This window comes from Triticum aestivum, chromosome 2B (genome assembly GCF_018294505.1).
Source record: "Triticum aestivum cultivar Chinese Spring chromosome 2B, IWGSC CS RefSeq v2.1, whole genome shotgun sequence".
Classification (NCBI taxonomy): Eukaryota; Viridiplantae; Streptophyta; class Magnoliopsida; order Poales; family Poaceae; genus Triticum; species Triticum aestivum.
The window spans coordinates 595,020,159-595,033,861 of NC_057798.1; the positions used below are offsets into that span (position 1 = coordinate 595,020,159).

The 13,703-nt window shown below is 43.3% G+C and overlaps 1 protein-coding gene across 1 annotated transcript; it reads left to right on the top strand.

The window, feature by feature from the left end:
• Window positions 1-215: 215 nt before the first annotated feature.
• On the top strand, window positions 216-5,661 carry LOC123046222 (uncharacterized ATP-dependent helicase C29A10.10c). The gene is made up of 7 exons (XM_044469529.1): window positions 216-576; window positions 1,266-1,823; window positions 2,103-3,215; window positions 3,329-3,656; window positions 4,126-4,375; window positions 4,462-4,675; window positions 5,295-5,661. Exons 1-7 carry the CDS (start codon window positions 412-414, stop codon window positions 5,481-5,483), a joined length of 2,817 nt encoding a protein of 938 aa, XP_044325464.1. The 5' UTR covers window positions 216-411; the 3' UTR covers window positions 5,484-5,661.
• Window positions 5,662-13,703: the final 8,042 nt, after the last annotated feature.

Here is a 13,703-nt window from a genome sequence, read left to right on the forward strand (position 1 = left end):
TTCGCAAAAAAAGATATAGAAGTTGATAAAATTACCATGTCGTCTTCCTAAAAAAAACTTACAAAATCCTGGAGATACTCCCCGAGCGGATTCGGCGGCCAGAGTCGTGGATGGTCATCGCCAGTGGCCACCCGTGACTCGCGAGCATGGGCCACCGGCCAAGTACAGCAGCAAGGCTTCCCAAGGAAGGAAGGGCCACAATTTCATTTTTGATTTTCACTTTCCCCTCCCTTTTCCGTTTTCCTTCACATACCCCCTCCCTCTCTCCTTCCCGGCTTTCCCGGGCCTTCCTCTTTCGTCTCGCCACAAAGGCTACCACCAGCCTCGCTACTCCGCCGCCGCCGCCGCCTCCTTCGCGCCCGGGACAAGCAAGGTCGATCCCGACTCCCGAGGCCGCGGCGCACTGGCGGCATGACCAGGAAGAAGAAGGGCGCTCGTGGTCGTCGGCCGAGGAGGGAAGCCGGCGACGAATGGTGGCCGAGGAGGTACGCCGACGAGGACTGGCCGCACCTCGTCGACATGGTGCTGTCTTGGAGCCTCGAGGACGTCATGGACGAGGGTCTCTTCAAGAACAAGGTGGGTTGTACTGCTGCTCCGTTGGTTTTCTTGGGCTGTTCTTCGCGTGTTGGTTGCGCCGTACTCCCGTAGGGTTTAGTTCAATCTACCTACTCCCGTAGGCTTTGGTTCGATCTAGTACGAGGTGTTGTGGTTTTCCCTTTAGCTGCTCTGATAGTCCTCCAAATAAGTTACTAATAATTTAAGCTGTTCTGACCTTGGAGATGTTTCACCTCCAAATTCTAGCAAGGGGCTGGCCAGAACATGGTATTTCTCGGTAAAGTTTTGTCATTTAAGTCAAATTTGGACTAAATGTCTAAACTTTCTCAACAAATACCCTCAATCCAAACAGGCCCCAAGGGTTTTGATGCCAAGTGTGAGGTATAGAAGAAGTTTGAGAACCTTCTGACCAATTTTGGGTCTTTAACTCTTTATATACTCTGCCTGAAGAGGATTCGAGCATTAAAGAGTGTTACATTACATTTAGAAGAAATCATGGATGCATTAAATATGAAGTAAGTAACACAAACATGCCAAATTTCAGTATTCCAATCCATCACTAGCACCATGGACCAAAAAAAGACAATCGTTACTGTAGCAATGGGTGCAGTGCAATGTCCATAACTGACTGCTTGTCTCTTTTTTTTTCTTTATTCTCGATACCAGCAATCTCTGTCATTAAGTTCTAACTATGAGGCTTCAAATTGCAGCTGAAAAGGATACCGTCCATATTCAATGATATCAAGAGCTACTTAGGATCCTACACATCTCCACTGTTGGAGGAGTTGCGAGCTGACATGTCGTCCAGCTTGGAAGCCATCTCCACCGAGTCTTTTGTCAAAGTAGCATGGATCGAGCAAACAAAATATAGTGCAGTTTATAACATTGCTTTTGAGGCTGATTCTCAGAATACAAAGTCTTGCAACAAATCTGAAAGCAATGGTCGAAGTGTTGGTGATATCATTATCCTGTCTGATGTGAAGCCAGAAAACATATCTGATATTAATTGCAATGGGAGGCCGTACTATATTGCCTTCATTACTGATGGAGCGGATGAAGATGATGACTCACCTCCAGCCAGCTATGTGATAAGAGCATCAGGAAAAATTGATGCTGCAGATGAGGTCAGTGAAGATGGGAAGAGGAGACCACTTTTTGCAGCTCATTTGCTGAATATTGTGACCTACATCCGCATATGGCGCTGCCTTGACTACACAACAGTCAGGAGAAACCAAAACCTCATACAGGAGATGGTACAATATCCACGGGTATGTATCCCCTTATACTTTCAATGATATTGACAATGATGTGAGTTTGTTCCTTAGATCAGATCATGAAATGTTAGATAGAGAAAAGGAGAGAAGTTAATTTTCACATCTTCACCTACATTTCCTTACTAAAGAATATACACGTATGTAAAATTTATGTTTATTGCATAGGAAATGCTCCAGCTACGGTCATATCATAATGAGAACTCATCACCAGAGGCTTTTGGGCAACTGTAAAGAAACTATTAATTTGCTTAGCTCCTTTTCTGGTGTTTGCAGGTTGCAAATATTCTCCCAAAAAATGCAAAGGGTGTTGCTTCAATTGACAGCATGGAAATATGGAGTGAATTGTCTACAATGGATCTGAACAACTCTCAAAATGATGCCATCCTGAACTGTATTTCAGCAATGCTCTGCAACAGCAGCAGCAGTTTAAGCCTTATCTGGGGACCTCCTGGCACAGGAAAGACCAAAACAATCACTGTACTCTTGTGGTTAATGAGGAAACTGAAACATGGTACACTTACATGTGCACCGACAAACCTTGCTGTTAAACAAGTTGCTTCATGTTTCTTAAGGTTGAGCAAAGAGAACCCTCTGGATACAAGTTGCTTAGGAGATGTTCTGTTGTTTGGCAATAAACATCGCATGTGTGTTGGAGATGATCTGAAAGAGATTTACTTACATGATCGTGTAAGGAAGCTTCTTGTTTGCTTTGCACCATTGACTGGATGGAGACATTGTCTGTCTTCCATGTACGATTTTCTTGAGAATGGTTACTCCCAGTACCTTCGATATTCTGAAGAACAAAAGGAGGATAATAAACCTTCCTTTTTGCATTACACCAGGAAAAAGCTTGATTCTATTTATCCTGAGCTCCGAAGATGTTTCAAACAGCTACTATTTCATGTCCCAAAATCTTGTATTTTGGAGGTGAATTACAATAACATCATTTCACTACTCGAACTGCTTGAAGATTTCAATACACACCAGAGGAAAACTACCGGGGTTGAGATAAAGGAAGTTTTCTTGTATAAAGATGTTCCAAGGAAATCCAGCATGGGCATTCTTCCCAAGACAGTGATAACCATCGGCAAAACCAGAATTAAATGCCTTGAGCTGCTAAAGATGCTATTAAGTTGCTTGAAACTTCCTATAACATCCTCCAAACGCACCATCCGAGAATTCTGTATGGAAAGTGCCAGCATAATTTTCTGCACTGTTTCTAGCTCTTCCAAAGTAACAAGCAATAAAAAACTAGAGTTGCTTGTTGTTGATGAGGCTGCTCAGTTGAAAGAATGTGAAACATTGATCCCTTTGAGTTTTCCTGCATTGAAGCATGCTATCCTCATTGGTGATGAGTGTCAACTACCAGCAACAGTTGTTAGTAAGGTTAGTTCTTGATCTTATATTCTTGTCTCGTGTCTACTAATCTGTCAAGCATAAGATTCCTCATTTGTTTTGTTACATTTGTGTCATGTCATCTCAAGTTGTGTTCCCTGTAGGTTTGCAAGGATGCATTATTTGGGAGAAGTCTCTTTGCGAGGTTGAGTTCACTGGGACATGAAAAGTATCTGCTTAACATGCAATACAGAATGCATCCATCCATTAGCATTTTTCCAAACACCAGCTTCTATGGCGGGCAACTCTTGGATGCTCCTAGTGTCATGCAAAAAGAACACCAAAAGAAGTATCTTCCAGGTTCTATGTTTGGTACTTACTCTTTCTTCAATATTGAAGATAGTTGGGAGGATGTCGATGAACTTGGTCATAGCAGGAAGAACGTGGTTGAAGTTACCATTATCCAGGAAATCTTGCAAAATCTCCGAAGAGGCATGTGTTCTGTCATCATGCTGTTTTATTACGTGTGAAATTTATCTATTTTTTCTACCTTACGTTGTTACAAGAGTATTGGATTTATTTCTGAACCATTATTTGTAGTTTTCAGCTGGACTTAAATTGATGATTGAACATGTTTATTAGCTACATGGAAAGGTGATCATTAAACATAGATTTTTAATTAACAAGTCCAATTAGTTTCATGGTATGATATTAGGTTGTTATGTTCTATTTAGGAAGGTTGCATATATAGTTTAGCACACACCAATAACAACGTTTCTGTTTCTGGAACTTTGAAGCATGCCCTTCTGTTCATTCCAGAAAAATTGGAAACATAAATAATGATAGTCTGACGCCCGATAGAGTGTTGAAACAGCATATACTCAGGGTGATTTCCTTTTGCTTTGTTCTTTATAGCATGGATATCAGGGCACATGCTTACTATACATATTTCACCGTGCAGCTTGTTCTAAGACTATGAAGAAGGTCACAGTTGGTGTCATATGCCCATACTCTGCTCAAGTTCTAGCAATTCAAGAAAAACTGAGGAAAATGAAGTTTGGCCCCTTGTCAGTAAAAATTAGTTCTGTTGATGGCTTCCAAGGTGGCGAGGAAGACATAATCATTTTATCAACTGTCAGGTCCAACTCTGATGGGGTGGTAGGGTTTGTTTCAGATCGACAACGTACAAATGTAGCTTTGACAAGAGCAAGGTACTCTTATGTTGTGATGTCATGTTCCTTTCGTGATCGGTTTTGTCTATCTTCTCAGTGCATTACTTATTCCACTTCGAATACAGACATTGCCTTTGGATTTTGGGAAATGCCGCAACCCTATCCAGGAGTGGTTCTATCTGGGCAGATGTAGTGCGCAATGCCAAGGAGCGGCAGTGTTTCTTCAATGCAAAAAGTGATGGGGCTATTTCTCGTGTGATTGCTAAGCATGAGAGTGAGCTCAGTTCAGTTAAAGACAAAAGTGTTACACCTTTACAAGTTAAAAATAACACTGTTTGGGTATTGACTCGCTGGTCCCTTTCCTCTACTACCTATGAGTTATCTTGAATTAGTTTTCATCATTTCTCATGTTCAATTTGCCAAGTGAAGCATTCATGAATGTGCTAGTATTTATTTGTTTTAAATGGAAACATGTGTTGCCAAATAGATTACCAGGAACGTGTTGTAGACTTCTCTTGTGTTAATGGCCCTATTTTTCTAGGTATGGGTATGGGATTATCTATTTTACTGCTATGGAATCATACTAGGTCAACTTTTCAGAAGTAAGCTACTCCCTCTGTAAATAAATTTTAGTGACCTAAAACGTCTTACATTTGTTTACAGAGGTAGTATTTCATTAGTCAGGAATCCATCTTCATATTGCTCGAACTTGAAAATGCAGCAACAAGAGAACACAAGCTGCGATTAAATGGCCTGAATTATTAGTCCAATTATGTAACTGTGCTACTATCGGTACAGTCAATAAACTTGGTAGAAGTAACTCAATGTATTGCGTGCAACATTTGTTATGGATCACATGCTACTTTGGTTATCGCTGTCCTATCAATTAAGTCGATGAAATAATTCTGAAATTTGAAGCTGCTGCCTTGTGTAATTCATAATTCCTGTGTCCATCCAGGTTCAGGCACCATCTCGAACTCGTAAGGGGCAGAAACGTCAACGACACCCTTATTTGAAATGTGGTCCATCTCATGCTGGGAGTCGTCAACGAGGCGGTGTCGCCTCCGGTCCCGATCCACATCGCCGAAAGGATAAAGGGATCGTTGAAGATCTCATTGCTTCCTTCAGCAGTCTTAGACTCCGTTGAAGAATCTTCACCCTTCAGAGCCAAGTTCTTTTTGGAGATGAGCTAAGACCATGATCTACTATTTCTAAACGCCAACCCCTACAAAATTGGCAGCAGAGTGACTTTATCCTGTACAAGTTCATTGGCCAAACCCTGCTGTGTTGTAGGCCAATGGCCAATAATATTCTATTTTGGCTCACACGACTCTGCAATTTTTGCGTGAGTGGAGGTCTGCCTTGGTTTGGGATTTGCTGTTCAGTTTGGATGTCCAGACGTTAGCCAAAATGCTAGTACTACTGCCAGCGTCAGCGCCCGATTTTCCGAGTTTTGAAGTGGCGGCTGTGCTCCTGATACTTACCATGCGTTTGTTTTGCTGTACCATATATCATGCCTTCGTTTTGCTTGACGAAAAAGGAAATCTATCGGTAGCTAGCAGTACTATATATCACGCTTTCGTTTCAGATCATCCAGGTTTACTGACTTGTAGTTCATCCAATTTGAAGTACACTACTACAAATTGTTAAAAAAAAAAAGTACACTACTCCGAGTATGTGGCTATGCAATGTGTAAGTGTCGGCAAGTGAGACGGTCCACGCACATAATGGGTGTTCAGTTTGGATGTTGAGACGGTAAGCCAAGATGGTTCTGTTTCTGGGCTTGGGTGCTGAGGCCTGAGGGGGTGGATGATTGGCTTAGGCGCTTAGGAGGGGACGAGCAGTCGAGCAGCGTGCCCTGCCCTCCTAGTAAGAGGAGTGCTGCTTGTTGATACAGTGTCATCTGAAGGCGGTGGAGAGGGCGATCGAGCAAGCAGTAGGCAGTGGACGGAACGAACTGGTGTGCGGCCGGGCGTTGTGGCGCTTGGATATGCACTAGGAAGTCGCACTTGCTGACAGATCTTGCGCTTGCGTTACTGCGTAGTATAGTACTGCAGGTTGCAGCACTCAGGGACAGGCCAGGGCTGGAGTATGCCGGGTTTTCGTGCAACTCCAGTAACTCTGGTATCCCTAAAAAAACTACCAGAAATTAGGTGTGTACCCATGGTGTTTTTTTTTTTGCGAAAAAACTTCCAATCTATTCATCTTCAATCATGGCAGTATAACGAATACCAGAAATAAAAATTACATCCATGGTGTTTTGTATCCCCTTGATGCCTCGTTATGAGTGAATAAAACACCCTTTGTCGAAAAACAGCTCTGTAAACCTGATTTTATTTATAGGACCCCGTATAATCCCGTCCCTCATCGCGGACATTTACGGGAAGACGGCCTTTTCGTATAAATTGGCGCCACTTTTCATCATAAAATTTGACGAGACGATCGACCTCATGCCCCCGCGCACCTCCTCGAGATACCATCGTCGCCGCCGCCTTTTCCACATCGTCGGCGGTTGCTTTCAGCACCGCAATGGCCACACCACCAGGCCCAAGTCCCGGCGTTGGCATGCCGCCACCCAAGGCGACCAGCCTGATCGGGCAGAGCTCATCAGCCGTTGGCCACCACTACTTGTTGGGCCTGCCCAAGAGCGCGCCCAAGAGGGGCCGTGTCGGCCGGCCTCCGCGGTGAAGAAGCCATGCAAGGTGAAGAAAATGAAGGTCATTGCCCTGGCCGGCCCTTCCTCCATGACCCCACCATCAACACAAAACTTCACGGCGATGCACACAGATATCTCGTCGCAATTCCCGAACGCCGATGATGATTTCTACATGTACAACGTGAATGCAATCTACAATGAAGATAATGATAGGTTAAAAGATTGTACTTCACACGATCATTTTGCACGTGAAAATTTGTAGTGCTCATATCTTCTTTATTATTATGATATTGTGGTCAACAATCATATATGGAAATGATGAATGATGCGGCAGGCATAGATGATATGTCTTTGCCACTCCGGGCATAGATGATATGTCTTTGCCACTCCGGTTGAGGACGATGAAGATTTGGCTTAAAACAAAGAAGATGGGTAGCAACTTCTCCACTGAAGAGGACAAAGCGTGAATTATGGCATGGCAGAGTGACAATCTTGATCCAATTGCAGACACTGATCAAAGCATGAAGACTTATTGAAGATGCATCACATAACACTATCATCACAATGTTTCTGTTGCAATCGTAAGGAGCATTAAGTAACTGAATGGTCGATGGGCTTCATTCAAGAATCTTGCAGTCGTTGGGTAGGTTGTGTTAGTAATCTTGAGCGTGCCAAACCGAGTGGAATGACAAAAGACATGCTGGTGAGTATTTGTTGTTTTAGTTTTTCTATCAAGTATTTTATCATTGGTTTCTAATGTGATATTGTAAACATGACAACTCAGCTACACCAATAAGATGTACAAGCAAAGGGAACCAAAAGGGAGGACTTTAGTTTTGTACCACAATTGGGCTTTGCTCCAAAACAATGACAAGTGGCAACACAGGGATAGTGAGCATCTTCATCCCAAGAAGAAGGCTAAATCGAATGCACAAGATAGTGATGATGATGTAGATGAAGAGGCGACTCCCGCTACTACTCCTGTCATCCAGGATAAAGGCCACCTGGAAGGAAAGGAGAGAAAGATAAACAAAACAATGAAGGAGAGGCAATTGTCTTCAAGAGTGAGGTTGAAGAGATCATATCAACAAAAGTAAGTTGGAGGAAACAAAGAAAATGGATAAGGACATGAGGTGGTCCCAACTGAAGGTAATGGAGGAGCACAAAGTGGCAATTGAAGAAGAGAAGCCGTGAGTCTTTGCAGATGAAGTGATGACCAAAATATGGATCGAGAACAAGATCATGTTCACTAATATTGCGGGTCTTGACGCATCCCAGCTACATTATTTGGAGATTATGAAGGAAAAAATTATAGCATCAAATCTTGTTGGAGGTGCGAGTGGACATGGAACCATGAATGGGGATGGCTCCAAGCTAAGAAACGCGAATATAGTCTAAACCTCCAAGCCATCGCCCGACGCCAATTTGACCTTTCCGAGATCCAGGCCGTTTACCGAGGAGGAAATTTGGGAGGCCATCAAAAAATTGCCCACGAGCCAGGCTCCTGGGTGTTGGGTTTCGTAGTAATTTCAAAAAATTTCCTACGCACACGCAAGATCATGTGATGCATAGCAACGAGGGGAGAGTATTGTCTACGTACCCAACGCAGACCGACTGCGGAAGCGATGACACGACGTAGAGGAAGTAGTCGTACGTCTTCTCGATCCAACCGATCAAGCACCGAAACTACGGCACCTCCGAGTTCGAGCACACGTTCAGCTCGATGACGATCCCCGGACTCCGATCCAGCAAAGTGTCGGGGAAGAGTTCCGTCAGCACGACGGCGTGGTGACGATCTTCATGAACTACAGCAGCAGGGCTTCGCCTAAACTCCGCTACAGTATTATCGAGGAATATGGTGGCAGGGGGCACCGCACACGGCTAAGGAATAGATCACGTGGATCAACTTGTGTCAACTTGTGTCAACTTGTGTCAACTTGTGTGTCTTTGGGGTGCCTCTACCTCAGTATATAAAGGAGCCAAGGGGGGAGGGGGCGCCGGCCAAGAGAGAGAGGCGCAGGAGGAGTTCTACTCCTACCGGGAGTAGGACTCCCCCCCCCCCAATCCTATTCCAACTAGGATTCCCAAGGGGGAAAGAGGGAGAGGGGTGGCCGGCCACCTCTCCTAGTCCTAATAGGACTAGGGGGAGGGGGGAGGCGCGCAGCCCCCTTGGGCTGCCCCTTTCTCCTTTCCACTAAGGCCCATGAAGGCCCATATGGCTCCCGGGGGGTTCCGGTAACCTCCCGGTAACCCGGTAAAATCCCGATTTCACCCGAAACACTTCCGATGTCCAAACATAGGCTTCCAATATATCAATCTTTACGTCTCGACCATTTCGAGACTCCTCGTCATGTCCGTGATCACATCCGGGACTCCGAACAACCTTCGGTACATCAAAATGCATAAACTCATAATATAACTGTCATCGTAACCTTAAGCGTGCGGACCCTACGGGTTCGAGAACAATGTAGACATGACCGAGACACGTCTCCGGTCAATAACCAATAGCGGGACCTGGATGCCCATATTGGCTCCTACATATTCTACGAAGATCTTTATCGGTCAGACCGCATAACAACATACGTTGTTCCCTTTGTCATCGGTATGTTACTTGCCCGAGATTCGATCGTCGGTATCCAATACCTAGTTCAATCTCGTTACCGGCAAGTCTCTTTACTCGTTCTGTAATACATCATCTCACAACTAACATATTAGTTGTAATGCTTGCAAGGCTTATGTGATGTGTATTACCGAGAGGGCCCAGAGATACCTCTCCGACAATCGGAGTGACAAATCCTAATCTCGAAATACGCCAACCCAACATCGACCATTGGAGACACCTGTAGTACTCCTTTATAATCACCCAGTTACGTTGTGACGTTTGGTAGTACCCAAAGTGTTCCTCCGGTAAACGGGAGTTGCATAATCTCATAGTCATAGGAACATGTATAAGTCATGAAGAAAGCAATAGCAACATACTAAATGATCGGGTGCTAAGCTAATGGAATGGGTCATGTCAATCAGATCATTCTACTAATGATGTGACCTCGTTAATCAAATAACAACTCATTGTTCATGGTTAGGAAACATAACCATCTTTGATTAACGAGCTAGTCAAGTAGAGGCATACTAGTGACACTTTGTTTGTCTATGTATTCACACATGTATTATGTTTCCGGTAAATACAATTCTAGCATGAATAATAAACATTTATCATGATTATAAGGAAATAAATAATAACTTTATTATTGCCTCTAGGGCATATTTCCTTCAGTCTCCCACTTGCACTAGAGTCAATAATCTAGATTACACTGTAATGATTCTAACACCCATGGAGCCTTGGTGCTGATCATGTTTTGCTCATGGAAGAGGCTTAGTCAACGGGTCTGCAACATTCAGATCCGTATGTATCTTGCAAATCTCTATGTCTCCCACCTGGACTAGATCCCGGATGGAGTTGAAGCGTCTCTTGATGTGTTTGGTCCTTTTGTGAAATCTGGATTCCTTTGCCAAGGCAATTGCACCAGTATTGTCACAAAAGATTTTCATTGGACCCGATGCACTAGGTATGACACCTAGATCGGATATGAACTCCTTCATCCAGACTCCTTCATTTGCTGCTTCCGAAGCAGCTATGTATTCCGCTTCACATGTAGATCCCGCTACGACGCTTTGTTTAGAACTGCACCAACTGACAGCTCCACCGTTTAATGTAAACACGTATCCGGTTTGCGATTTAGAATCGTCCGGATCAGTGTCAAAGCTTGCATCAACGTAACCTTTTACGATGAGCTCTTTGTCACCTCCATATACGAGAAACATATCCTTAGTCCTTTTCAGGTATTTCAGGATGTTCTTGACCGCTGTCCAGTGATCCACTCCTGGATTACTTTGGTACCTCCCTGCTAAACTTATAGCAAGGCATACATCAGGTCTGGTACACAGCATTGCATACATGATAGATCCTATGGCTGATGCATAGGGAACATCTTTCATATTCTCTCTATCTTTTGCAGTGGTCGGGCATTGAGTCTTACTCAATTTCACACCTTGTAACACAGGCAAGAACCCTTTCTTCGCTTGATCCATTTTGAACTTCTACAAAAAAATTTCAAGGTATGTGCTTTGTGAAAGTCCAATTAAGCATTTTGATCTATCTCTATGGATCTTAATGCCTAATATGTAAGCAGCTTCACCGAGGTCTTTCATTGAAAAACTTTTATTCAAGTATCCCTTTATGCTATCCAGAAATTCTATATCATTTCCAATCAGTAATATGTCATCCACATATAATATCAGAAATGCTACAGAGCTCCCACTCACTTTCTTGTAAATACAGGCTTCTCCGAAAGTCTGTATAAAACCAAATGCTTTGATCACACTATCAAAACGTTTATTCCAACTCCGAGAGGCTTGCACCAGTCCATAAATGGATCGCTGGAGCTTGCACACTTTGTTAGCTCCCTTTGGATCGACAAAACCTTCCGGTTGCATCATATACAACTCTTCTTCCAGAAATCCATTCAGGAATGCAGTTTTGACATCCATCTGCCAAATTTCATAATCATAAAATGCGGCAATCGCTAACATGATTCGGACGGACTTAAGCATCGCTACGGGTGAGAAGATCTCATCGTAGTCAATCCCTTGAACTTGCCGAAAACCTTTTGCGACAAGTCGAGCTTTGTAGACAGTAACATTACCATCAGCGTCAGTCTTCTTCTTAAAGATCCATTTATTCTCAATTGCTTGCCGATCATCGGGCAAGTCAACCAAAGTCCATACTTTGTTCTCATACATGGATCCCATCTCAGATTTCATGGCTTCAAGCCACTTTGCGGAATCTGGGCTCACCATCGCTTCTTCATAGTTCGTAGGTTCATCATGATCTAGTAGCATGACTTCCAGAACAGGATTACCGTACCAGTCTGGCGCGGATCTTACTCTGGTTGATCTACGAGGTTCAGTAGTATCTTGATCTGAAGTTTCATGATCATTATCATTGGCTTCCTCACTAACTGGTGTAGGTGTCACTGAAACAGTTTTCTGTGATGAACTACTTTCCAGTAAGGGAGCAGGTACAGTTACCTCGTCAAGTTCTACTTTCCTCCCACTCACTTCTTTCGAGAGAAACTCCTTCTCTAGAAATGATCCATTCTTAGCAACGAATGTCTTGCCTTCGGATCTGTGATAGAAGGTGTACCCAACAGTTTCCTTTGGGTATCCTATGAAGACACATTTCTCCGATTTGGGTTCGAGCTTATCAGGTTGAACCTTTTCACATAAGCATCGCAGCCCCAAACTTTAAGAAACGACAACTTTGGTTTCTTGCCAAACCACAGTTCATAAGGCGTCGTCTCAACGGATTTTGATGGTGCCCTATTTAACGTGAATGCGGCCGTCTCTAAAGCACAACCCCAAAATGACAGCGGTAAATCTGTAAGAGACATCATAGATCGCACCATATCTAGTAAAGTACGATTACGACGTTCGGACACACCATTGCGCTGTGGTGTTCCGGGTGGCGTGAGTTGTGAAACTATTCCATAGTTTTTCAAATGTACACCAAACTCGTAACTCAAATATTCTCCTCCACGATCAAATCGTAGAAACTTTATTTTCTTGTTACGATGATTTTCAACTTCACTTTGAAATTCTTTGAACTTTTCAAATGTTTCAGACTTATGCTTCATTAAGTAGATATATCCATATCTGCTCAAATCATCTGTGAAGGTGAGAAAATAACGATACCCGCCTCGAGCCTCAATATTCATTGGACCACATACATCGGTATGTATGATTTCCAACAAATCTGTTGCTCTCTCCATAGTACCGGAGAACGGTGTTTTAGTCATCTTGCCCATGAGGCACGGTTCGCAAGTACCAAGTGATTCATAATCAAGTGGTTCCAAAAATCCATCAGCATGGAGTTTCTTCATGTGCTTTATACCGATATGACCTAAACGACAGTGCCACAAATAAGTTGCACTTTCATTATCAACTCTGCATCTTTTGGCTTCAACATTATGAATATGTGTATTACTACTATCGAGATTCAATAAGAATAGACCACTCTTCAAGGGTGCATGACCATAAAAGATATTACTCATATAAATAGAACAACCATTATTCTCTGATTTAAATGAATAACCGTCTCGCATTAAACAAGATCCAGATATAATGTTCATGCTCAACGCTGGCACCAAATAACAATTACTTAGGTCTAATATTAATCCCGAAGGTAGATGTAGAGGTAGCGTGCCGACTGCGATCACATCGACTTTGGAACCGTTTCCCACGCGCATCGTCACCTCGTCCTTAGCCAATCTTCGCTTAATCCGTAGCCCCTGTTTCGAGTTGCAAATATTAGCAACAGAACCAGTATCAAATACCCAGGTGCTACTACGAGCATTGGTAAGGTACACATCAATAACATGTATATCACATATACCTTTGTTCACCTTGCCATCCTTCTTATCCGCCAAATACTTGGGGCAGTTCCGCTTCCAGTGACCAGTCTGCTTGCAGTAGAAGCACTCAGTTTCAGGCTTAGGTCCAGACTTGGGTTTCTTCTCTTGAGCAGCAACTGGCTTGCTGTTCTTCTTGAAGTTCCCTTTCTTCTTTCCTTTGCCCTTTTTCTTGAAACTAGTGGTTTTGTTAACCATCAACACTTTATGCTCCTTTTTTGATTTCTACCTCCGCAGCTTTCAG